We start from the raw sequence: 25,561 nt of genomic DNA, 5'->3' as shown, positions 1-25,561 counted from the left end.
GAACCAACTTACACACTTTCACCAAAATGAAATCTATCAGAAGAATTAATTCTTATATTTTTTATTGGACCGGAAGAGATGGAGTGCCGTTTGGAAATTAGGGTCCATGGGGCATGGTACGGAGATGTCAAATTAAAAGTTAAAGACATATAAGAGTATGGGTTCAGTTTCACGGGAAGATATAATTTTTGTAACCATCTTAAATTTGGGAATAAAATAAGGATCCCTGTGTTTTTATTATAACACTCTTAAATATTATTATTTATTTATATTTATTAAATATAATACTTTATAAATAAAAAGCAGTCAAATGATGGTCAGAGAAAAAGTGGATGTCAAAATACATTTTTTTTATAAAATAATTACATTGTAAAACTTGTTAATTCCAAAGACCTTCTTAAGTACGTCAAATACATGGAACAAAATTTTCTACGGGCTACGAATAATTCTGTGACCCAGTGCATCATCTACTTTTGGTGTTGACCCAGTGTTCATACCACATAATATTTCAATTCACATGAATAGATGGTAGATACAAATTTCTTCTTTAAATCTGGTTCCTGTAAGTAAGCTTCTGTATTTAGAGAAAAATCATCTAAAATCTTTTTATAACTGAGCCATCTTGCATTTGTACAAGTGAAGGTGCGGACTCTAGGTGGTTTAAACCAAACTCAACTTTAGAAAACGAACTCATCCTTAAATTACATACACTATTTTCATCATATCACTACTCAATGCGGTGTTTCTAATCACCAATCTGAAAAAATTGATGTTTTGTCAAATTATACATTTATATCAAACTCAACTTATGAAGCAGTCAAATAATGTATATAATTTAATCAAATTACTTTTGGCTAACATCAAGTCTAGTATTTTGAATCTACTTATTCTCTTTAAGCTTCTTTTTTTTCCTGAGGGTATATAAGATTTTACTTCTCCTCCAAACGAGGCATCATAGGCCTATTAAAAAAGCACATTTTAATGCAAATAATCACAATTCAATTTTCATTTTACTACCAAGTACAACACAAGTATGGTGCAAACTCCATTTTTTTTTTGGGTATTTGAGGTCCAATTAAAAGCTATAATCGAAATCTAATGTACAGCAGCGGTGATAAAGTCCCTGTTAGAATCTAAGATGTAGAGACTCGTCATACCAACCTTGTCATTTTTAAATTACAATTGCATACAGTTTTAGGCTTTTAGCAGACTAAGAAAATGCTTAACTAGCAGACTAAAGAATGGAATTACATTATATTCTAAATAACATAGCTCAGAGGTGAAGTAACAAATTGATCATGCCTCGTGAATTGGTCTTCGAAGACCAGTATAAACAGCTGACCTAAAAAGATAAGGTGTTTCTTCTGTCAATACCTCTGCATCCAACTTTTCAACATGGGGCCATATCTGCAACCAACAATTTAATACAAGTTTTTAGAGGTAAACAAATATAGAGCAATCTAACCCTGGAGGAACAGGTAAAAGATTTTGTATATGCTAAGTTTTGTTTACAAGGCATTCCCTTAAAAGCCAAGATAAATGCAAACAGGGAATGGAACAATACCTCAGCAGCATACTGCCTAGAAAAAGCCTTCACATAGCCCAAAGTGGTGATACACCACTGCTCCTTTTCACCTACAACATAAGCACCACCTTTCTTCTCTCCATTTGACTGACTGTAGAAGACATTAAAAAGCAATAGTAATATGCACATGCGTACAAAGCCAGAGAAACATTAACTTTTCTTAATTATTAATCTAGCTCAGAAGGACAGGCACGAGAACCTGTTTTGAGATCTCTGGTTTTCGTCATCTAATTCCATTGTTGGTGGCTCTTCAGCGTCCACTGCCATCACATCTACTTGCACAGACTTCAACTCATGCAGTGTTCTAGTTCCTTCAGGAAGCCGCTCTGTCAACACATTTGAGAAGCTTTTGTACAACAAGAGAAATAATGCCTGTATATGCCAATAACCAACAATGCAATGAAAATTTTCTTAGAAACTCACTATTGGCAAATCTATTTTTTTTCAAATACATGAAAAGTTATCTCTGGCTGTAACAAAAATGTAACCATTCCCAGACATTGTAAACATGTTTGATACAAAAAACTTTATGCAAACAATTAACTTAACAAATTTTCCATCAATTACCTCATTTTCCTCAATTGCTCGGACAAGAAGAGCTTCCTTAGATTCTAAGGATTCTTTAACAGTCACCACGTCCTCCGTTGTCTTTTCAGCATGTGATTTCAATCTATTCAATCTAACAGGATTGTCACCAAGAACTGGTTCACCATCCACAAGTGTAAGTTTTGACTCTGCAGCATCTAGCTCAGCTTTTGCCTCCTTGGCAGCTTCTTCGGCAGATGAAATGTTCTTTTTAATAGTTAATATTTCTTTCCGTAAATCAGAAATACGATTATGTGTCTTGCTTACTGCATTTCTCAGAATCTGTTCAATAGAAATCAGGGTCGAATTACTATATGAAAGCAAAAGTAATTATCATGATGATCAACTGAAAATTCCATACATGCTAAAATTCATAATCCATGCCAATCAAACAAAAAACAAAAAGGGTGTAAATTTTGAGCACTTAAATTTAAAAATTAAAAAGCAGATCACATCAAATACAATAAAAAGCAAAAGGCAGATGGTTTCTGACCCCTTAGACCTATAGCCGAGGAGGAAAGAGTTAACAACAATCTATCCGTAAAAACCTCAATTATGTACCTCCCATGGCCGATCCGATGTATGAAATTGCTCAATATTTTCTGCTGAGAAGACCCATCTCACAATAGCCAGATTTGATACAAGTCGATAACCCATCATCCTGTCAATAGCTATTGCTGTCATTTGGGTGTTACTCTTCCAGAAAGAACTCACTTCAGCTATCAGCATGACTTGTCNATCCTCNTCCGGACATACTTTCACAAAGACTTGTGCATATCTCTCCAAGACAGTTATCAAATGAGTGAAACTCTTGGATCCAATATTGAGAAGTGTTTGTACAATCACTCTGAGGGTAACTTCTAGACCATTATTTGGAAGCACACTTTCATCAATCCAAGAGATTATTTCACGGACAGGTGACTTCCCTTTAACCATACTGTTGAGCTTTCCAGACAGTCCATGCTCATTGCTTTCTTTACCATCTTCTGAACCAAAACTAAAATTTGGCCCGCTTTTAGGAGGAAGCAATTCTTCCAAACGAGGTGCATTTTCAATACTCTACAAAATATCATGAAAATATACCATAAAAACATCAATATGCCAACTATATAAAAAAATACCTTTCAATTAATTCTGCTGCTAATAGAAAAGCATCCAATGTAGTCAATATCAAAACTTTAGATAAGATTAGTAGGATGGGAATAAAATATCATAAACCATAGTTTCACAACACGAAGCATAAGATCCTACAAAAAAATGCAAAATCATAACAGATAATGAAAATAACCTCTCAATCACATAATAAATCAAGTTAGAACTGAATTCTTAAGCATGTCATTCAATAAAATGTAGGAGTGATAAACAGCCACATAACACAAGTTTTTCACTAAATAAAGGTTGATTAAAAAAATAATCTGTTTTAGTCAATTAAAGTTGTTTCTTTCGGATAAAATATAAATACAAAGCCAAAAAACAGAGATGAGTGATTAGGATAGGGAAACAGAAGCTATGAGAAAACAATTCTTCCATTCCTCTTCCTATCTTTTGAGTGTGTTCTTGTTAGGTTGCAAACCTGGGTACCTAAGATGTATACTGAGGTATCTTAAGGATACAATATTTAATGGCTTGCATTTTTGTGAAAACCGTGATTGGCGTGGTATTAATTGGCATGGAGTAGTTTAGGAAGATTTTTATTTAAATATGCTGTATTTCCGTAACTGTTGAAGGCTGCCTTTATTAGGTTATTTATGTTTGATTGATCCCATAATTATAGGGATTTGTCCAGTAGATTTAGCAGCCCATAATATGCTGCTGACTTGTGTATAAATATAGAGGTTAGTAACCTCAGAATATCATAAGAGAGAGATTCTATTCTAAACTTTAGATCAAACTAGAGCTCTACTTTTTCAAAATCATGTTCCTAAAAGATTTTGGGGGGAAGATCTCCTTACCGCCAGCTATCCAATCAATAGATTACCCACTAAAGTTTTAAACTCAAGAAGTCCCATGGAAGTTCTATCCTCATTCTACCCACACCTAGACCCTACAAATAAACTCCAACCTAGAATGTTTAGGTGTGTGTCCTTTGTACATGTTCATAGTAATGAAAGGGGGAAATTGGATCCGAGAGCTGTCAAATGTGTTTTCTTAGGGTACTCTACCACACAAAAAGGGTACAAATGTTTTCAACCCCTTTCAAAAAGATTCTATGTGTTAAGAGATGTCACCTTCAACGAACAAGAGAGCTACTTCAAACAGCCTCATCTTCAAGGGGAGAATATAAGAGAGGAAGATGAGACTCTCATGTCCCCAAATACGACGTTTGGGCCTGAAACTGGGACAAATGGTGGCGGCATTGGTGTCCCTGAAATTGAGGAAAGAATTCAACCTGTTGTCCTTGAAATTGAGGAAAGAATTCAACCTACTCAATCCGCAAGACCTGCACCTGATGATGGCGACAAATTTGGAAAGGTATACTCAAGAAGAGAAAAGGCCATTCTAGAATCTGGCAATGTCCAAGAATCCAACCCACCAGCACTACATGANGTAACACCTTCAAATCCTATAAATTCCAATGATTCTAATGAGTTTGTTTCTGATAATCTAGAAGCATAGGTGGACCAAACCCTTGACCTACCCATTGCCCTTAGAAAAGGAACTNGAGCTTGCACCCAAAAGCCACTTTACCCACTATNAAATTTCTTATCCTTTGAAAAATTCTCACCTACCCATAAAACCTTTCTCACTAACCTCAACTCCACACACACACCTTCCTCTGTATCTGAAGCATTGTCTAACAGGAAATGGAAAAATGCCATGGATGTGGAAATGGAGGCATTAAACAAGAATAGGACCTGGGAACTTGTCACCCTACCTTCTGGAAAAAAACCAGTGGGATGTAAGTGGGTATATACAATAAAGTATAGGATTGATGGGACAATCGAACGTTACAAGGCAAGGTTGGTGGCCAAAGGCTTCACTCAAACCTATGGAGTTGATTACTTGGAGACATTTGCCCCGGTTGCTAAGATGAACACGGTCAGAGTATTATTGTCACTAGCAACAAATAATGGTTGGGATCTACAGCAGTTTGATGTGAAGAATGCATTTCTACATGAAGACCTTGAAGAAGAAATATACATGGAGTTGCCCCCGGGTTACAAGGAACAGGTTGCTGCTGGAACTGTTTACAAATTAAGAAAGGCTCTATATGGGTTGAAACAATCCCCAAGAGCATGGTTTGGAAGATTTACCAAAGTTATGACAGGTCTAGGCTACAAACAGAGCCAAGGGGATCACACATTATTTATCAAACATTCAGCTTCAAGGGAAGTAACAATTCTATTAGTGTATGTAGATGATATTATAGTGAGTGGGGACGACAAAAGCGAACAAGTATTAAGCAAATGTCTTGCCACGAAATTTGAGATCAAGACACTGGGAAGGCTTAAATATTTTTTGAGAATTGAAGTGGCCCATTCCAAGAAAGGAATCTTCATATCTCAACAAAAATATATTACCGACTTGTTAGAGAAACAGGGAAGACAGGCTGCAAACCAGCAAGTACTCCAGTTGATCCAAATATAAAATTGGGAAGTATGGAGCATATTGCTGTGGACAAGGAAATGTATCAAAGACTTGTGGGCAGGCTTATTTACTTATCTCACACTAGACCAGACATTGCATTTGCTGTAAGTCTAGTTAGCCAGTTTATGCACCAACCAAAGGAAACACATCTACAAGCTCCTCTTAGAATTGTACAATACTTGAAAGGGACCGCCGGAAGAGGGATTTTGTTCAAACGGAACAAGAATTTATGCCTTGAAGCATATACGGATGCAGACTATGTTGGGTCAGTGGTAGATAGGAGATCAACCACAGGATATTGTACCTTCCTTGGTGGAAACTTGGTGACTTGGAAGAGTAAAAAACAGAGTGTAGTGGCTAGATCAAGTGCTGAAGCAGAATTTCGAGCAATGGCCCACGGAATATGTGAACTTCTATGGCTGAAAATTATATTGGAAGACTTGAAGATAAAGTGGGATGAACCTATGAGGCTATATTGTGACAATAAATCTGCAATTAGCATAGTTCATAACCCGGTACAGCATGGTACAACTAAACATATTGAAGTTGATAGACACTTTATAATGGAAAAACTAGATAGTGGCATGATTTGCACACCATATGTATCTACACAGAACCAACTTGCAGATATACTCACCAAGGGACTGAACTGCATAAACTTTGAAGGAATTGTCTCCAAGCTGGGAATGGAAAACACCTATTCACCAGCTTGAGAAGGAGTGTCAAAACCGTGATTGGCGTGGTATTAATTGGCATGGAGTAGTTTAGGAAGTTTTTTATTTAAATATGTTGTATTTCTGTAACTGTTGAATGCTGCCTTTATTAGGTTATTTATGTTTGATTGATCCCATAATTATAGGGATTTGTCCAGCAGATTTAGCAGCCCATAATATGTTGATGACTTGTGTATAAATATAGAGGTTAGTAACCTCAGAATATCATAAGAGAGAGTATCTATTCTAAACTTGAGAATTTTCAACCTGCATCACTTAACTGCTCTTTATGCTCAAAAACCTGTTGTGACGTTGACTGGGTATCAAATATAGATGATCGAAGATCTATTTCAGGGGCAGTCATTTTTCATGGTCCTAATTGGAGGTCTAGAAAACAAGTTGTTGTACATTTCAATAAAGTCTAGCTGAAACAGCAGCAGAATTGTCATGGATTTCCAAACTACTAACAGAGTTGCAAGTTTCTTTCCATACTCCAGTTCTTCTTTGTGATAAGCAAAGTGCAGTGGCTATTCTTAATAATCCTGTTTTTTCACAATCGATCTAAACATATGGAGATTGATGTCTTCTTTGTACGAGAAAATATTTTGGCAAAGCAACTCTTAATTTATCATATTCATTGTCCAACACTTGGTTGGTGCTTCTTCGCAGCAACCTCAATGTGAAGACTTTTGCATCTAAAAAAGTCTTCTCCTTGAGTTTGAGGAGGGCTGTTAGTGTATATACTATAGTCAACTATGGTCAACTTGTATAATTAGTCAAACCTGTTCAGCGGTAGGTTTCTTTCATTTTATATTTTTTTCTCTGTACAGCTGTCAGTTTATAACAGCTTCTTAGACATTTGTGTCCATAAATAACTATTGTACATAACATACAATGTGTGAAAACAGTAAATAAAAATATTATGTTCTTATTCAATTTTCCCTCTTTTTTCTCTGTTCAAGTTATCTAAGAAGATTCCACCAAAATTCCCCTGACATGATCCTGGAGTGAGTTACCTCACAAGAAAACTGAAAAATAAAAAATCCTTCTATTTAACAAAGCATACATTCCTCTACATAACAAAAACAGAAACAAAATATCTAACCCTTTTATGATTTCCCTATATGGTCCATAACCATGAAAAGATCATGAGTGGCAATGCAGTCTAATTGTCTCATCATAAGGCAATGTGCAACAAATGTAAAATTTACTGTGGTTCTAGCTTTGATAAATTACCTGCTTAACTTTGTCCCAGTATGACAAGCGAACTTCCCTCTCCAAAACCTCTTGGACAAAGACACGTTGTGGAGCCCACTTTGGGAGGTCTAGGACATAAGCCCACTCTTCCCATGGCCAGATAAACTGGAAGTTTGATCTGCATAATATAGACCATAAACCAAATTGAATATGAAAACACTTAATACACGACTTAGGACACAAACACAGAATGTGCTTTCAACTACTAACATTCATCTGAAAGTGATGATTGAAACAAATTATCAGTTTATCATCACAACGCACCAAATTGTGAGAGCTATAAATGAGCATCTAATTGTTTAATACACTCATCCAACAACTTTACGCATAATTATCAAACATCACACCACTGTTTCCAGTAACAAATTAGACCACAATCGGAGAACCAGTTAAAACCACAATTTAAGGCTAACACCAACTTCATCATAAACATCAACTGCCTCATCAATATCACCAAGTCACTTTCTCAAATTCTTTAATCCTTACTAGTTGGAATCATTCACTACTATGCTTAGAGAGACAAGACTCCGTTTCCTTTTGACCAAAATAACTCCCACATTGCAGAGTCATAAATGACACTGCAATCTTTATTTGAAGTCATTATAACCTTCTATTAGATCAATCCTTTAACATGCCAATTCCAGCATTCCATTAAAAGGAAATTCAGGGAAATATTGTAGCCAGGATCAGAGGCTACAGATGTCAGAAATGCAGCTTGAGTTTCCACCTTTTCTGTTAGTTGAACTTTGAACTTTGGCAGGACAGAGGATTAAACAATGAACCAGTTTATGACTTTTAAAAAGTGGTTAAGAAGTAACAACATATTCACTTCAGCCAATTGAGTAGCTGATCATTCCTAAACTAGATATACGTTGTTAGAAGTGGACTTTAAGCCTAACTCAACCCCACAAAACCGGCTTGTAGGGTGAGGTTTGCACCCACTTATATACACTTAAATGGCCTCATCTCTAGTCGATGTGGGACTTCCAACATACGTCAACCAATACTTCACTTTTTTACAGTTACCTTCTATTCGAAAATATTCACTAGGAGTAAAAGACCAGACCAGACCAGGAACAGAGGCAACACCAGATATTATCAAACTAAAATAGAAAATATAATTGCATGATAAAAATAATATATTATGTTATTAATTATGTTTGGTCACCCATTAGCAATCAATTAATGGTAATTGGCAATTAAATTTTATCCATTTATTTGGGCCATGTAGTTGAATGGTAGTATCAATGGCTAACATTTAAGAAAGGTTGGTAGGGCTTGGGTGTGCACAAAATATCTAACACTTAACTGATAATTTGCAGTTGATAAAGTGAGTATTGCACAGTTGTCCTATATAAATTAGTAACTTAGTCATGATCAGAAGGATNGTAAATACATCCATTAAATCGTTTATAATTTGGGAAATATAAAGTTTGCTTTAAAGTGTTAAGAAATGTGACCCAAAAACAACAGTTTCACTTCAATGATTTTCTCACCATTGAATATAACCACACCAGAGAAATTTCGTGTCTAATTCATGAATAATATATCGTTCAACTCTAGTGCCTAGACGCCACACAAGGTTACCCGTGGTTTTTTATTTTTCTATCTACAAAGTGAAATAAATGAAAAAAAAGGTAAAGTTGGACAGACAACATATCAAGCAGCACAACCACGTACGAATTATCTTAAGTAATGCATGTCAAAAAGAATTTACTAAAATTTTGAACATACAAATGGTGGGAGAACCAAAGGATTAGACGTGTTCGACATTCCATGTCCAAATCAGCTATCCTCTCAAAGAGAGTACGAACTGCTCCAGCAACAACAGCAGGAAAAGCTCCAGGAAGAGCCTATTGGTAGCCACATGTATACAAAAGCATTAAACATGAGCTTAAATTTCAAATCTGTATTGTTTTGAAGCAACAATAATTCCCCAGTGACTGAAACACAATACCTTGCAAAGGTCAATAATTATAAGTGTGTAATATACTGGTCTGAAAGGTGGTTGAGGTAGCATCAGCAGCTGCAACAGAAATAGACATCACGTTACACAAATCAGCCAATATAAGAAGCCACTAATTAAAAGTACAGATTCACAAATGTCAGTTACATCAAATTAGAAAATTAAACATTTCAGTGTATTTAATTTACGTAGCTTGTTATTTACAAAAATAATGAAAAAGAATAAGACAATTTCATTAAACAAACACTTGCAAATAAAAATAGTAGGTGGATTCACTGTAACATTTTCCAGTTCTTAAAAATCCCAAGTTGCTATCCACTTGCATGAAATTTAGAACATTCAAAACCATTGAGTTTAAATCAATGGTTATCAATACTGCACTTCGTAGAATGTTAGATTAAATATATGACAAAAAAGCCTACATAAATGATACATTTGTCACTGTTTGAGATTGAAGATGCAAGCAATCTTGATTGAATTGATCTGATGCACTTGGATTTGATAATGAATGTGTTGAAAAGTTTATCTTATAGTTAATTTTCTTCTATAAAAGATTTCTTTCTTTGAGGTGTATTGTTCTTGAATGGGGTTGTCATGAGGTTTTCTAGAAATAGGGTTTCACAAGAGGTTGTAAGATATCTTGTACGGCTCAAGATCTTTTTCTTTATGAAACTCATGGTAGACATCACTATGCTCCTTGACATATCAGCTATGTTGACACCCCAAGATATATCTATCATTTGCCATCACATATATTATTAGAATTGTTGAAATGTAATGTTTCTATATTACTATTATTATGTATGGGAACCCAACTCTTAGGTTAGGGTTTTAGGAGGTGCCTAACCTTTTGTATAAATACAGCAGTAAATTGTAAGAGTGGAATAAGAAAAAAAAAATACACTGGTTTACTTAATACAAGTATTTTTAAATTAACATTGTGTGTCTCCTCCATATTTCTCCTTTGTTTCCTCCTTATCTACCATTAAGGTTCCTAATAATGTTCATGACGCACTTTGTCATCCTGCAGACACTTGGGAACTTGTCCATCTTCCTCCTGGTAAGAAGCATGTGGGTTGTAGATGGGTCTATTGTATTGAGGTTGGTCCTATTGATGCAATAGATAGTCTCAAAGCTCGTCTAATAGCTAAGGGATGTACTTAGGTTTATGACTTCGACTATTGTGATACTTTTTCTCAAACAGAAATGTTTGTCTTTTTCTTGCTATGACTGTCATTCATCAATAGGCCCTTTACTAATTGAACATTAAGAATGCCTTTCTTCACGCTGATCTCGAATAGAAGATATACATGGAGCAACCTCTTGGGTTTATTGCTCAGGAGGAGTTTGAGTTAGTTTGTAAATCACATTGTTTACTCTATGGCTTGAAGCAATCACCTTGAGCTTGGTTTGGTAAATTTAGTCAAGTTGTGTAAAATTTTGGATTGAAACGTTGTGAGGCAGATCATTCAGTGTTTATGGTCATTATTCTCCAAACAAATGTATTTATCTTATAGTTTATGATGATGATGATATTGTTATTACAGGAAATGATGTCACTAGAATTGCTCCATTAAAGAATATTTTCTTAGTATTGAAGTGGCACAATCAAAAGAAGGTGTCCTCATTTCACATAGAAAATATGCTTTTGATATTTTGGAAGAAACAGGCCTGACAAATTGCAAGTTCATTGATAGCCCTATGGACTCAAATCAAAAGTTAATGATAGACCAAGGTGAGCTTTTCTCTGACCCAGACAAATACAAAAGGTTGGTTAGAAAACTCATCTATCTTACCATAACAAGACCTAGTCTTTCTTGACACAAAGAGATACAAAAGGTTGATAGCAAAACACATCTATCTTACCATAACAAGACCTAATTTTTCTTATCCGAAGGGAGTTGTGAGCCAATTTATGCAAAATCCACATGTTGATCATTGGAATGTTGTGATTTGCATTCTCAAATATGTAAAAGGGAACCTAGGACACGGATTGTTATATTTGAACAAGGGAAGTACTTGAGGAGAAGGATATTGTGATGCAGATTGGACCGGTTGTCCAATTGACAGAAGATGTACCATAGGATATTGTGTATTACTTGGAGGGAACCTTGTATCTTGGAAAAGTAAAAAACATAATGTTGTTACTCGATCTAGTGCAGATGCATAATATCGATCTATGGCTCCAACTACATGTGAACTTGTGTGCAAGGTTGTCAAACTCGAGAGTTTACGTAAACTCGTGAGAGTCCAGTAAACTCAACTCGTAAACTCGTAAGAGTTTACTTTTGTATGAAAAAAAAATATAAGTTCATAGAAATATTTTTCATACAAATATATTAATTGAAATACATAAATTCATAGAAATATTCTAAACATAAATAGAAATGTCAAAGTCTTTATGTCTATTCCTCTAATCTTCTAATAATGGCATCATTATCTTTGTCATTATCTTCATCCAAGTCTTCCTCTCATGAATGTTGGACATCGTTGTCTCCAAATGTATGGAATGAAGATACACTTGCATTAGTTTCCATTGAATTTGATATGTTTTAAATTTTTTCACTAAAAGAATGGCAAGACTTAGGATTTGAAAAAACAAAAACAAAAGCTTTCATTCCTCTAATAAAACTATGAGAATATAATTTTTTAATAAATCATTTATATACTAAAGTAAAAAAATTTAATAAAACAATATAAATTTCAATTTCAATAAAAAACCATTTACATAAAAATAAAAACATAAGTATATTACGTTTCTGTAATAAAAGAATAAAAATTTCATTTCCTAATAAAATCATACAGTGGCACGGTTTATACTTTTAGAATAACAAAACTTCACCCAACACCACTTGCGGCTCAAAGAAGAAGGGCAGACCAGAAGCTGCAAAGCGAGGAAGGTGGTGAGGATGGCAGTGACGACAGCGGCCACTGTGACAGTGATCACAAACCAGGTGAACAGCGACGGGGACGAAAGGAAACCACGCACAGCGACTGAACGAGCGATGACGCCCACAATCGGCAACCGGACCAAGCACGACCACGAATGACGATCAAATAGAGCGAAACTTGACCACGAGCAACGAAGATCAACGGTGGAGTGAAAAAAAAAGAAAAGAACATTAATCAAGTTTTAAACCCTAAACAAAACGATCCCTCTTTTCTTCGTTTTTGCCTTTTTTTCGAACTCTCTAAATCGTTGTGCAATCACGATTCCAAAAGATTCCACCGAGTGCATGTCCGATTCTACTAAGTTGAGTCCAAAAACGAGTTTGGTACCGAGTTAACTCGGCAACCATGATTGGGAATGTAAACTCAGACGAGTTAACGAGTTAACTGGCAAGTTTGATAACCATGTTTGTGTGGATTAAACAACTCCTTCAAGAGTTGAAATTTTATGAAAATGAGCAGATGAAGTTTACTGCACCAACCAAACAACCCTTCAATTGTCTTCAATCTAGTGTTTTATGAGAGAACAAAACATAGAAATTGGAACATACAACATTCACAGGCTGAATATGACATCAAATGTTAAGAGATGAGCTTCTTTTTCTTTTTCCCATATCACTGAATTTGCTTAACATTCAATCGACAATAAAAGTTACTTAACATGTCAGTGGAAAATAATATTGTTCTTCAGCTTTGTCAGAATAGGCTTTATTAAAAAGTTGTACCTATCTATACCCAGGGTCCTAGAGGTGCCTTTACTTGTTTTCTACTTCTTTTTCTGCAGATTAATCAACAGTTTATGTATAAATATTTGAACCTGAGAGGGACTAGAACATGCTTTCTAAAATATATTCTATTTATTTTTCTCAAGTGACGTCTAGAAACATCTTGCTCAGGTCTCAATAATGCTAATTGCTTAAGCTTTATACTATATTGTTATAAAAGAGGTGAGATATTTATTGCAAATTCACAAGTAGTACCTGAGAGAATATTGTCTCGGCCATGAGGTACTCATATCTGAAGGAAACAGGCAAACCAACCATGAAAGATGCACACTCCTTTCGACTAGCTTTGCAATAAACCAGAAATGATAATAGTTATATTCACATCAAAACATTTTTATAGGATAAAGCGCTAAGGCAGAGATGCAATATATATCACTACAGGAAAATTCTAAACAAAATAATGTAGAATAGAACTTAGAATTCTTCATTGACACTCAATATAACAAAAAAAGTTAAATTAATAACACAAAACCGCAAGTCATGATGTGTTCTACAATATCTTTTTGGTATTCAAACTCCATCAGAGGTTCATCACAACACTTTCAGTACTAGAGAAAATGAATGGTGTATACAAACCAGCCATTGAAGAACAGAAGCACATCTAGGAGATACTCTTCCATAACAAATCTGTCTATAGGTTGTATATCCTGCATCCAAAAGATTATTTCATTCAACCCGCATATATGATTGACAAGTATTAAATTGAAATTACTGAACCTAGAACTACAGCTATAACACACGAAATGAACATCATAACATGCTATAAAAAGCAGACCATCAGGCAGAAAGCACTTTGATCCTCAAACAAAAAGATTTTGAAAGCTATTAAGAAAAGATTTAATTTAAGAGAAGATTTATTAAAGAGAAATACAGAAGCACTAGCAGACAAGATATTGTGCAAGGAAACTCAACATACAAGGAAAAAAAAAACAGATTTCTTGGCTGTTCAACCATGAAATCGCCATCTTAGCCATCAAATAACAAAACCAACCACTTCATTGAAACTAACAATTCAGTAATGGTAGATTAATTTGCAATGAATGTATGAAAGACTTCTCTCCGTTCAAAATATAAAGACACATAATTAAAAAAATGCCTGACTAAGGATTTCAATGGTTTTACAAATGCAGTTGTACCATAGATGCTGACTGAAATCTATTAGGAAGAACATTAGAAATATTGTTTGGAGAATATGCAGTTTAACCCACTGACATTGTCTGCATACAGAGGAATGATGCAGACGTTGTCTGCAATTAATACATTGGTTAGCTTGAAAACTGTCAAAACAAAATTCAGTTTTGAAAATAAAAGCCTAAATTAATAAAGCGCAGAGCTGGATACAAATAACTGTAATTCCATTTACAAGGTAAAAATACCAAAAAGAACTTTCCATAAAAATTGATTAAAAGAATGGAAATGTTGACACGCAAATTACCTCATGTTTACTGAGAGGAAATATATTTAACCGGTGTATCCTTTGAGGATATTTTAATTCTGCTTCATGCTTCTGTTTACCCGTAGAGACGCCAGAAGGGACTGAAGGTGGTTCTGGTAGGCTGGGGCAGCTTATTGGCCCAAATTCATGAGACTTCCCAGCAACCAATTGAGCTTCAAATGAAAGATGAGGTCTTGGAACTACCAATTGAAACCGAAAATAATCAAAAAGGGAATAAAACACAAGAAAATTTAAATAAAGATACACAAATTGATGTTAAGGACAAGAAAAAATAGAACAATAAGAAATGAAAAAGATAAATCAAACGAATTAATTATTCATTAAAAGATTTGAAAAGACAACATAAGCTTCTATATAATTTGAAAAGACAACATAAGATTTGAAAAGTCATCTTAGTATTGAACAATTAAACATTTTGGTTAACTAGCTTAAGAAAATTAAATTGAAAAACCAATTAGGGACAAAAAGGACAAACTTCAAATTTAGGGAAGGAGACAGGGAAACTTGACTGCCTCCCTTTGAGGAAGCTTTAGAACCATTTGCAAGGGTTATGAAATGAGGTTTTCCTTGAAAGAAAATGGTTGAGATCAAAGAGGTCAAACAGGTATTAGCAAAGATGTGATCAGAAGCACTTGAGTCAATTACCCATGAATTTTGACCTTCCATGGATTGAGAAATGCAAGTTGTTGATTTACTTAGAGATTGAGATCTTTGTGCCAAGTTGTTAGACTTCAGCCATAGATACTTTTGATATTCATCCTCAATGAACTTGAAGTTGGTAGTTTTAGCTTTAGAGATATTGGCTATTTTGGAAGGAAAACCATGCAAGGAGTAGCAGATTTCTTGCTTGTGACCCATCCTTCTATGTGCACTAGGGACGCCCCCAGCCTCCACATCCTCCTCCTCTAGTGCCAATCCTTCTTTTCCTTGTGTGGCAACCATGACAGATGATTCCACTAGTTCATAAGCTTCATGAGATTGAGGCACCGGGACACAAAGAAGGCATGTTGTGTGGTCAAGGTCTCTAAGGAAGGGACCTCATGACTAATTAGAAGTTGATCTCTGATATGATCAAAGTCTAGATGTAAAGTACAAAGGATCAACACCATATAATATTTGTTAAGTTTCTTCTTGATTTCCTTCAAAGACTCGACTTCCAAGAATATCCTCAGTTCTTCCATAACTGAATGGACTTCAGTCATGAAGGATACCATATCATGGTTTGCCATTTTGGGAGATGCAAGCTTGTTTGTTGTATGTTGAATATAGTTGGCATAGATGCTTTGAGCTTTCTTCCAAAAGGAGTACATGTTTTAAAAGCTCTACAAGACATAAGAAGTCCTGGCTCCACGAATTGCCGCAACAGGGCACATAATTGAAAATTTGTTTGTTTCCATTGTTTAGCTTTTTCAGCAGACACATGGCTTCCAACTTGCTCAAGGTGGTCATGATGCCCTTGGCCAAGAAATCACATTTCGATGGCAGCAATCCAAGATAGATAAATTTTCCCATTTAGATTCTCGAAAGTAATTGAGGGACTTTTAGAGAATCAAATAACACTTCTAGTCATCATCATTGATCAGGAACAAAAAAACAATGAAGGGATGCAATAATAGTAAGGGAAAAAGAAAACCCTAGGTAACTTCCACGAGGGTAGCTTTTGGACTTCACTAAAATTAAAGTTAAGTATTGAGGGTCAGAACAGAGAAAAGGGGGTCTGGCGACAATTATGGAGGTGACGAGATGTTGTTCGGATGAGCACATTGGACAACATGCGCCTATTCGTAGGTTACAAATATGAAGTGCATGGAAGACAACTAGCCTTCAGCACCAACGGGGTTGGTTATAGCGTGGAGAGGCGATCAAAATCCTATGGTCACTGGACGAAACTGCGATGACGGAAGGCAGCACACAATGATGAAACCGCAGAGAACAATGGTTGACAGTGTTGGATAGTTTCAAACTGCATTGGACAGCTTCAAATACAGGTGGACAGCAGCGAAACGACATCAAACAATCGCAAACGGCATCAAAAATTTGAGGACAGCAAAGACTAGTGTCAATGAATAAGACGAGACAGTAACCAAAGTAGGATTGACCAGCTATATTACCAACTCGAGATTAAAACAAAGAAATATATTTATAAAGGGCTTGAAAAATCCATCTCATGGTTCTTTATTTATATATTTGAAGGATTATACAATAAGGAGATGAAATATCAGAAGCACTGTCCTATACTACTTGGTCAGAGAACTAGGTATAAAGGTTATCTAACACTCAACCTCCTATCTTAGACGTAATTACTACGTAAAATTAAAAATTATTTCAACAATATGAAATTAAACAAGAACAAAACAAATTTAATAGAAAATTGGTGGTCCAAGTTAGTAAAGCACAGAGGTGCAAACGGCAAAGACAACAACAAAAACAAACAAATAAGGGGCTGCAAGATAGTACACAGTGTGGTGCATAAAATAAAATGGCCCAACGACAAACAATTAAAAACACAAAAGTAAATGTTTAAGGAAAGTAAAAAGGGGTGCACTAAGTAGAATGTACAGTCAAATCCAACTTCTTCAAAACAAATCTAAGTAGTTTTAAAATTTCAAAGAATTTAAAAAACTTGAAACTTGAATTATTTGGATAAATCGATCTAAATTCAAGCATTTAGTTTTAATACTGTAATTTAATTTCTACTATATCATATGTGTGTGTGTATATGTGTGTGTAATTGAAATTTTATGATAAGCGTGTCAAGAATTTCAAATTCCTAGTTTTTTAGTTGAAATTTTAAATTCTACAGATTTTAAGAAATCAAAATACTGAAACAATTTGTGAAAATTTAACTTTCTTTTTAAATTATCTATCTAAACAACATATTTTGTCATTAAGCATTTTTAATGGTTTATAAAAATGAATTACCCTCTAAAAAATTATTTTCCAAACACAAGATTAAGTTTAACTTTAAGACATTATTTGTAAACTTAACATCAATATGTAGAGAAATAACCACAAAACAAGAACAAGTAATGTTAAGACAAAATTCCCTAAAGCTACAGAAAGAAAAAGGGGTGAACAACAAACAGTGCAAAGGATTTCAATTTTTGAGAGAAAGGTATAGTAGCATAAACCATTCCACACAGAAGAGAATACTACCACTTTCAACTTTCCATCCCCTCATTGATAAAACCTGTATTCTATCCCATAAATCTTCTAAAAAATCCTGCAATGTGAAAATGAAATGTTACAAATATAATCACTTTCAACCACCCTCTAAACGAGTATTGAAAGGGAGTAAAAATACAGAAACATACCAAGATAAAAAATATTTAAGTTACAAGAAAAATGCTTTAAGTTGCCAATACATTAAGTCTATTACCAACTAACTAAAGAAATAACCCTTCATAAATTTTGGAATTTATTAAGCACAGAAATGAGACATGATCAACAAAAATCGAGTCTTTATCCCACTAGGAGAGCTTCCTTTCAACATGCAACAAAATTTGATATGATTCATTAGGATTTCAATGAATTTAACACAAGTGTCCAACATGTGTCAGACAATTATAAGTTTGAAACCATGGGCAATTATATAATAGTATGGTAAAATCCTAAAGCACTGTTCATCCTTCATCAAATGCACCACCATAAGTATTAGCCAAAAAGGAGCTAACCTTGTCACTAATACCTTCCCCATTTTCATCATCATTCTCAAAAAAGGATAAGCCAGTATCAGATGTATGCTTTCTGATGCTCAAGTAAGCTTCTACACCGACCATCACTCTATCAATATCTTCAGGAACTTGCTGTTAGCAGACATGACATGCAGTTAAAAGGAAAAGAATTCAAAGAAATCCATATTTGTAGAAAGAGAATGAATTCTGCATTTAACGTATGAGACCGTACAGGTCAGGGGTTGGTTCCTATTTAAAGTACAATAGAAATACATAAAAGAAAGAAGGAAAATTCTAATAAATGAAGATGCTAATCAGCATACAAATACTTCCTAAAAATCAAACATAAGTAAAAGGCCCTTTTCCAATCATTCCATTTATAATTGAGATTCTATGGGGGAAAACATTTTCAAAAGTGTAACTTGAACATACATGAATATATTTTAACAAAAAAGGAAGTACCAACCAAGAACAGATAGCATAGCAGTTCTATCATTTTTTGCAATGTTTATTTACTCATTGTTGCCATAATATGAACAGCACACAACTTAACTGCTATTTCACTATTTACCAATGCTACCAACTAATACACACCCACAAATGGAAGAGATACAGCGACTTTCTGCTCACAGACAACATCTATATTTAAACACAGATAACTCCAACTGAAGAATGGATAAATAACTGAAATCAGTCTTTTGTTTAGATATGAAAAACAAAAAATACAGCTGTTCTTGAATAAGCAATTAAACAGTTTATTCTATAATAGCTCATATTACTTTAAGAAATTAAATATAAAAAACAAGTGATATATCAAAGAAAGATGAAAATAAGTTAATATATAAGAATTAAAAAATAATTTATAAATTTAATAATCAGATAGAGAAACGATTGGAATACAAGCAAAGGAACATTTTAAATTACAAGAACTGACGTAGACTGCTAATATAAAGTTGAAAAATTAACCACACTTGTAATTAAAAGCATCAAATAATTACCTCAGTAAGTTCTGCTCCGCCCCATGGAAGGCATGATAAAATACAAGTGATGTAAAAGTCTGCACAAGGCTGCCATAAGGGATTGCCTTTTTCCTCATCTACTGTTGTGGCAGCTGAGGATAAAAATGTTTCAAAGACAGCCACCAAGGAGCTCGGTTGAAGAACCTTACTGCACATCTAAAGAATTTACAAGAAAGCAACATGCAAAAAAAAATTCATTCAGTTACACAAATACATCACATGAACAAACAACATGAATACAAAGATAAAATGTGATCATATTTAGAAATCAAAAGGGTAGGAAAAAATAAACAAGGGTGTCTGCATTAGCTAAGGGAAAGAACTTATTTGAACAATCAATTATATCTTTATAAGCAACTATAAGGAATAAGTTTTATTTACAAGATAATATATTCTATTTGGATTGTACAAAGTATTTTCTTTTTTATAGTAAAATTACAAAAAAAAAGTATGGAGTTAGTGTAGTAATTTGCCTTGCATTGAAAATAGTTAATTATCGAAAATAAGTTAACTTTCCATCATAAACTCCAAATTTGTGGTTATCTAAATACAACTTTTTCCTTTGCAATATATGTAACCCAACCTTATAAAATGATTTTCACCAATAATAGTTTAATACAAAAGAGCAGAAAGGTTTTTCTAATCAGCTCTTTTTATGGAAACAGCCTTCTTTTGCACATTTCAGTCAGTAAGAAACATGCTCTATAAGTTGTACATGTAAAATACAGTAGGGAACAGGATCTTAATTAGCTTCTTTTATGGAAACGTCATTTAAAAATTACAATTTGTAACAAGCATGCCCTATATGTTGTACATTTGTTCTCAATGTCTTTTGAAGTGTAGATATGCTCCCTTTTCTTCGTGTGTGGAGGCACATCCCGTCTCCTCTCAGACAACGATTCAAAGCGTAAAAGTTGCTCTTTTTTCCTCTTTCAGATCCATTGTGCGTAGTCGCATGTCCCGTCTCTTCTCAAGCAGCTATTCAAAGGGTCAAGATTACTCTTTTCCTCTTTCAAGTGCGTTGATAGTAGAATCTTGGATTTTTCCGGTTTTTCTCTCTCCTATTCTTCCATGACTTCTTCTGTTGTCTCTTTTGACCTCTCTTCTGTCACTAGTGCATTGGACTCATATATATATGCTTTTTCTCTAATGGCAAAGATGACTTTTGTTAGTTTATTTATAGCCATGATGGCTCTTCAATAATGGCCACTTTATCCATTAGATGTCAGCAATGCATTCTTCAATGATGATTTGCAAGAAGAGATTTATATAGAACAACCTCTCAAATTTGTTGTTCAGAGGGAGACTAGGTTGGTATTTTGTCTTTTATGTTGTCTTTGTAAATCATTAACAATTTGGTATTACTCGAGTGCAAAAACAGATATTTTCACTTAGTTTTCATTGATTATATTAGTAACAAGCTTGGTACATATGATTCATATGCAGTTGCTTGAGAGGGAGTATTAGATTAATTATATTGTCAGATATCCTAGAGAGTTATCTTATTTTTATCTTTTATCTTTAGTTAGTTTGTTATTATTTCTTATTTGTATTTTGGACTTAGTTCATTTTTCTTTTATTATAAATAGAATACCTTATGTGTATATTCAACATAAGAGAGATTAATCTCATACATAGTTTTACTATATTCAACAATTACAAGCTAACTATACAATATTTTAGGCAAAAAAACAAGACATGCTCAAACACAAATTACTCATAAATGTAGAATAAGTGAAAACTAGAAGGATTTCTTATCTTCCTCAAAATTCCAATAATAACAATATTTCAGTCTGAGAGTTGAATGTCAATAATGCTACACAATTTTTATGCATAAAAACAGTGCCAATACATACCATAACAGTCAAAAGCCGCATTAGAACTCGAACCCCATTGCAGTTTCCAGTATCCAAGGCATCCTGAATTAAAAATATAATAAATGAGAAATGCACAAAAGCAATATTATAGGGAATAAATTAAAGGGAGTCAGGACAGAAGCACTAAAAGATCAATTCAATAAGTTCTTAGATTCAAAAACATTGCAGCAGATTAGAGAAGTATATAATGGCATTATTTTGGGTGAACAAAACAAATTGAAAATGAATGTGTACTGAAAAACCGTTGGTAAGAACCATACCTTGCATTAAATCAAACAAGCCTTACCCAATAAAAATAATTGTCAATTTTTTGTTTATAAAAATCAAGCAGAAAGATGTTTAACCAAAAATTTAATATTTCAATCTGGTTTAAATGATTGCAACAGACACAAAATGGCCATGTCATTCATCCCACTATGGTGAAGGTTAAACCGATGGTTTCTTATGTTATATGCACTTTAATGTAAGCAATTATCATAAGAAAAATTCAAGATGAAAATATTATTCACAAAACTGTTTTCATTTATCAGTTAGTGGAAGCAGGCGAAAAAAGCACCAGTTTTACGACAAGTGGTCTAGAAGCCAAAGCCAGTTGAAAGACACACTAAAGAAAAAAAGAATCAAAACAAAAAAAACTATAATGAACACATTTATAGAAAGAAGATAGAAAATTTTAATAATCGACACCAACAAATATAAAGAAACTAGTATTTTCAACCAAAAATTAACTCCTTTTTTATTTATTCTTTTTCCAGTTCAATCCTCATATTTGTACGTTTTTTATTATCAGTAAGTACTCTTCCAGTTCTATTTTGAAAGTTAAAGCTTGATGGAGTTGGGAACCTACTTTATTGTTGTTGGATCGAGGACATATAACTAGGTTAAAAGTTATAGTTTATAATCAAGATGCAACTCTTGATATTTAAAAGCATAAGAACTCAAGCACCATGATTCAATTGTGACTTAATTCACTTGACCTTTACTATAGGACAATTGATGTAGCTTATAACAATGCCCCCATCGAAGCCTTGGCATATCTAGTCTCCACTATGTGACATTTGATGCAATCCACAACAATCTCTTCTTCGACAATTGTCTTGTTGGAAATTGAACTTGTGACCTTGGTCTAATACCAATAACTTTTTTTTCTTACTAACATTCCAATATTTTGAACCTCAATATCAAACTATTTTGATAGTCTTTTTGGAGGGATTAAACTATTTTATATCAAACATGGCCAAAGTATACATTCCAAAAAATCACAAGTTCATTGGTTAGGAACAAGGCCATCCATTCCTAAACCTAGATAATTCTATGGAAAGAAGCATTAAACTTTCCATGTCATTCCAAAATGGCCAGCTTTGATAATGCAAGATTTAACAGAGATAATGATGCTTCCATCTAAAATAATAGTTTCGCTTCTTTTTTTCTAATCAAGCATCCACATACATGAAACTCAATTTGAATTTCTATAGGAAAAAGTTCCTAGTTTCAGATCCAAATACCTGATAATAATTATATATAGCAAGCAGTCAACATTGCTGTGAAAACTAATTACATAAACTTTCACATTCTAATTTACACCATTAGATTTTAGAATTCCTAATCAATACTCAATTAATTATAGACAGCTTAGTTAAATGAAAATAGTACTAATACCCTTAACTGAACATTCAGCTAATTAAAGGAATAAAGACAATGAAAATACAACACCCATAAACCAACCTAGAAGTTTCAGTGGCTTAATAGCTTACTTGAAACATGGTTTTAGTTTTCTCCACTAGTTGCTTCCCAAAGTCCTCATTTTCCAAGTTAATCAAGCCAATCTGCAATGAAATCATTCATGGAGAAACAGAATGCTCAGAAACTTCAATTGGAACTATACAAGCAAGACAACTATAGCACAGTAATACACCTAATTCACATTCAATGTAAAATACAGCAAATAAATTAATAACTGAATAATGTAACAGCATAAAAGAGTGGAGGTGTTAGACTAGGTTAATTACAATGCTTCTTTTATTATTTAAGTATCTAGTTTTCACCCAAATTTTGCTGGTTACATACATTTCATTCTTGAAAAGCACGTCAAGTATAAACCTTCTATGAACATTATTGTCATCATGATGTTAAAATCATACCATTGCTCACTAAAAAACATGTTTTCCAAATGCATTTAACAAAAATGTTAATTCCAAAGCCAAAAAGAATGTTAAGTCTTTTTATAAAATGGAAACAAGAAAACATTTTAAAAATTAAAGATCAGATACATTATCATGTCATTATTAATAACTAGAAGTTCTGTGCAAATAGGTCAAAATATTCAGTAGAACTTCCAGTTGCACAACCACGACAATAACAAATTAAGTCCACCAACATCCCAATATTGATATCATTAGCGTTCACTAAATAAAGCTACCTCTAAAAATGGAACACATATATACACACTCCCAAAAGTAACAATAATAACAATAATAATGCTGATGAGAAGAAGAAGACTTTATATATACATGACATTCGTGCATGCACATCCGCAGTAAGATATTGCAACATGCAGGGAATAAAATAACAGATGTCATTACAGTTCAAGAGAAAAGAAATCTCTACCAGGGTTCCATACAGAGGAATCTTGTGAGGCAAATGCTCAGCACACGTGAGAAGGAACTGCACAAACAAATCCAATAAAGTAAATCTGATGTGATATCATGCAAGGCATTACGATACAGAAAGAGACATGTACAAATACTGCACAACTCACAAAATCACACATGCTAGAATATTTAAATAAGAAAGCAACATAAAAGGTATAACATTTTAAAACATGTAAAGAAAATGCAACGAAGCAACTAACAGGTCCAGATAACACGCTTCTAATATAATTACAAGGTTATAGATTCCAATCTACTTTAAATGTTTAAGATTTCTGAAGCATATTGCGCTCTTTTCTGAAGAAAACCACTGGCAAGCAACAAGCTAAAAAGGTCAAAATAAAGTATAACTAGCATTAAAACAAGCAATATCAACATCCTCCTCAAACATGTGTGTTCCACATTGATGGCCCTACAATTAAGAACGAAAATTGATTCACAACTACTTCGTACAACATAATATAGCATATCACGAATTAGTCCACTATCGAAGCTACAAGTACAAGCCTCAAAACAAGTACAAGCCTCAAAACTCTCAAGAAGCGAATCGAAACAATTCAATTACTCAACCGATAAATCAATTGACCTAACTATACAAAACACGACCAAAATGCGAACGAGAAGAATCAGAGTTTACCTCCAAAACATCGGTATGGGAGTGGTCAAGTTCGCGACGAAGGGCGCCAAAGCACGTATCCTAAGAAATCAAAAGCAAAAAGAAAGATTAGACATCAACCAGTTTCGCGGCGAAGAGAAAAACAAAGAAGAGAAAACTACAATGTGATCTTTATAGTCAGAGGAGACTCCGTATTCGGGACTCTTGTCACCGATTCGTAGAAGAAGGTTTTTCCAACTGCTCATTGTTTGCCACACTACTACCACACGGAAGAGTGAGAAACCAACAGAGGAACTAAAAGGAAGGAGAGTTGGGTTTTTATGAGGGTTTTGGGTCTGAGGCCTGAACTGCAAGGACTTCAACTTTCTACCCTAACGGTGTTACTTGGTGACCCGGAAGTGGGAAGGGAATACACTTCTTATTTGTCGGACTTATTTAAACAATGTGAGTAAATCATTTTTAATCTGATTAACATTTTAACATTTATAATGAAATATATATTTATTTTTTTATGATAATTAAAAGTAATAAAATTTTTATTATTATTATAAAATTAATTACAAATAATTTTTGTAATTTTAATCTGAGTAGTTTTTATTTACTTTGTAGACAATTTTTTAATTAAAAAAATAATTAAGTTTAGAAAAATAATTAAATAAATATAATAATTAAATTTAAATAAACAAACACCTAAATGATAATATTTATAAAATTATTAATTTCATTTAAAAAAAATCAAAAAATTAATGTAGACATAAAAAAATAATTTCTTCTATGTATATCTTCTTTAGTATATATATTTTGTAATTAATTATGCTTTTCTTTATTGAATTTATTATTTTA

At 33.7% G+C, this 25,561-nt stretch overlaps 1 protein-coding gene across 1 annotated transcript; it reads right to left on the bottom strand.

Annotated features, from left to right (window-relative positions):
- Positions 1 to 976: 976 nt before the first annotated feature.
- LOC106759277 (nuclear cap-binding protein subunit 1) lies at positions 977 to 25,123 on the bottom strand. The gene is made up of 19 exons (XM_014642369.2): positions 24,880 to 25,123; positions 24,740 to 24,799; positions 24,062 to 24,118; positions 23,209 to 23,280; positions 21,434 to 21,496; positions 19,557 to 19,733; positions 18,559 to 18,690; positions 18,041 to 18,107; positions 14,864 to 15,063; positions 14,005 to 14,075; positions 13,624 to 13,708; positions 9,686 to 9,754; positions 9,463 to 9,581; positions 7,708 to 7,846; positions 2,732 to 3,229; positions 2,153 to 2,452; positions 1,785 to 1,957; positions 1,565 to 1,676; positions 977 to 1,407 (listed from the first exon to the last, which is right to left on the bottom strand). The coding sequence occupies exons 1-19, from the start codon at positions 24,961 to 24,963 to the stop codon at positions 1,297 to 1,299; spliced, it is 2,589 nt and encodes an 862-aa protein (XP_014497855.1). The 5' UTR covers positions 24,964 to 25,123; the 3' UTR covers positions 977 to 1,296.
- Between the last annotated feature and the right edge of the window lie 438 nt (positions 25,124 to 25,561).

The sequence above is a fragment of the Vigna radiata genome, chromosome 4 (assembly GCF_000741045.1).
Source record: "Vigna radiata var. radiata cultivar VC1973A chromosome 4, Vradiata_ver6, whole genome shotgun sequence".
Classification (NCBI taxonomy): Eukaryota; Viridiplantae; Streptophyta; class Magnoliopsida; order Fabales; family Fabaceae; genus Vigna; species Vigna radiata.
Note: the sequence above shows the minus strand (reverse complement) of the source record. Positions and strands in the feature narration are given on the sequence as shown.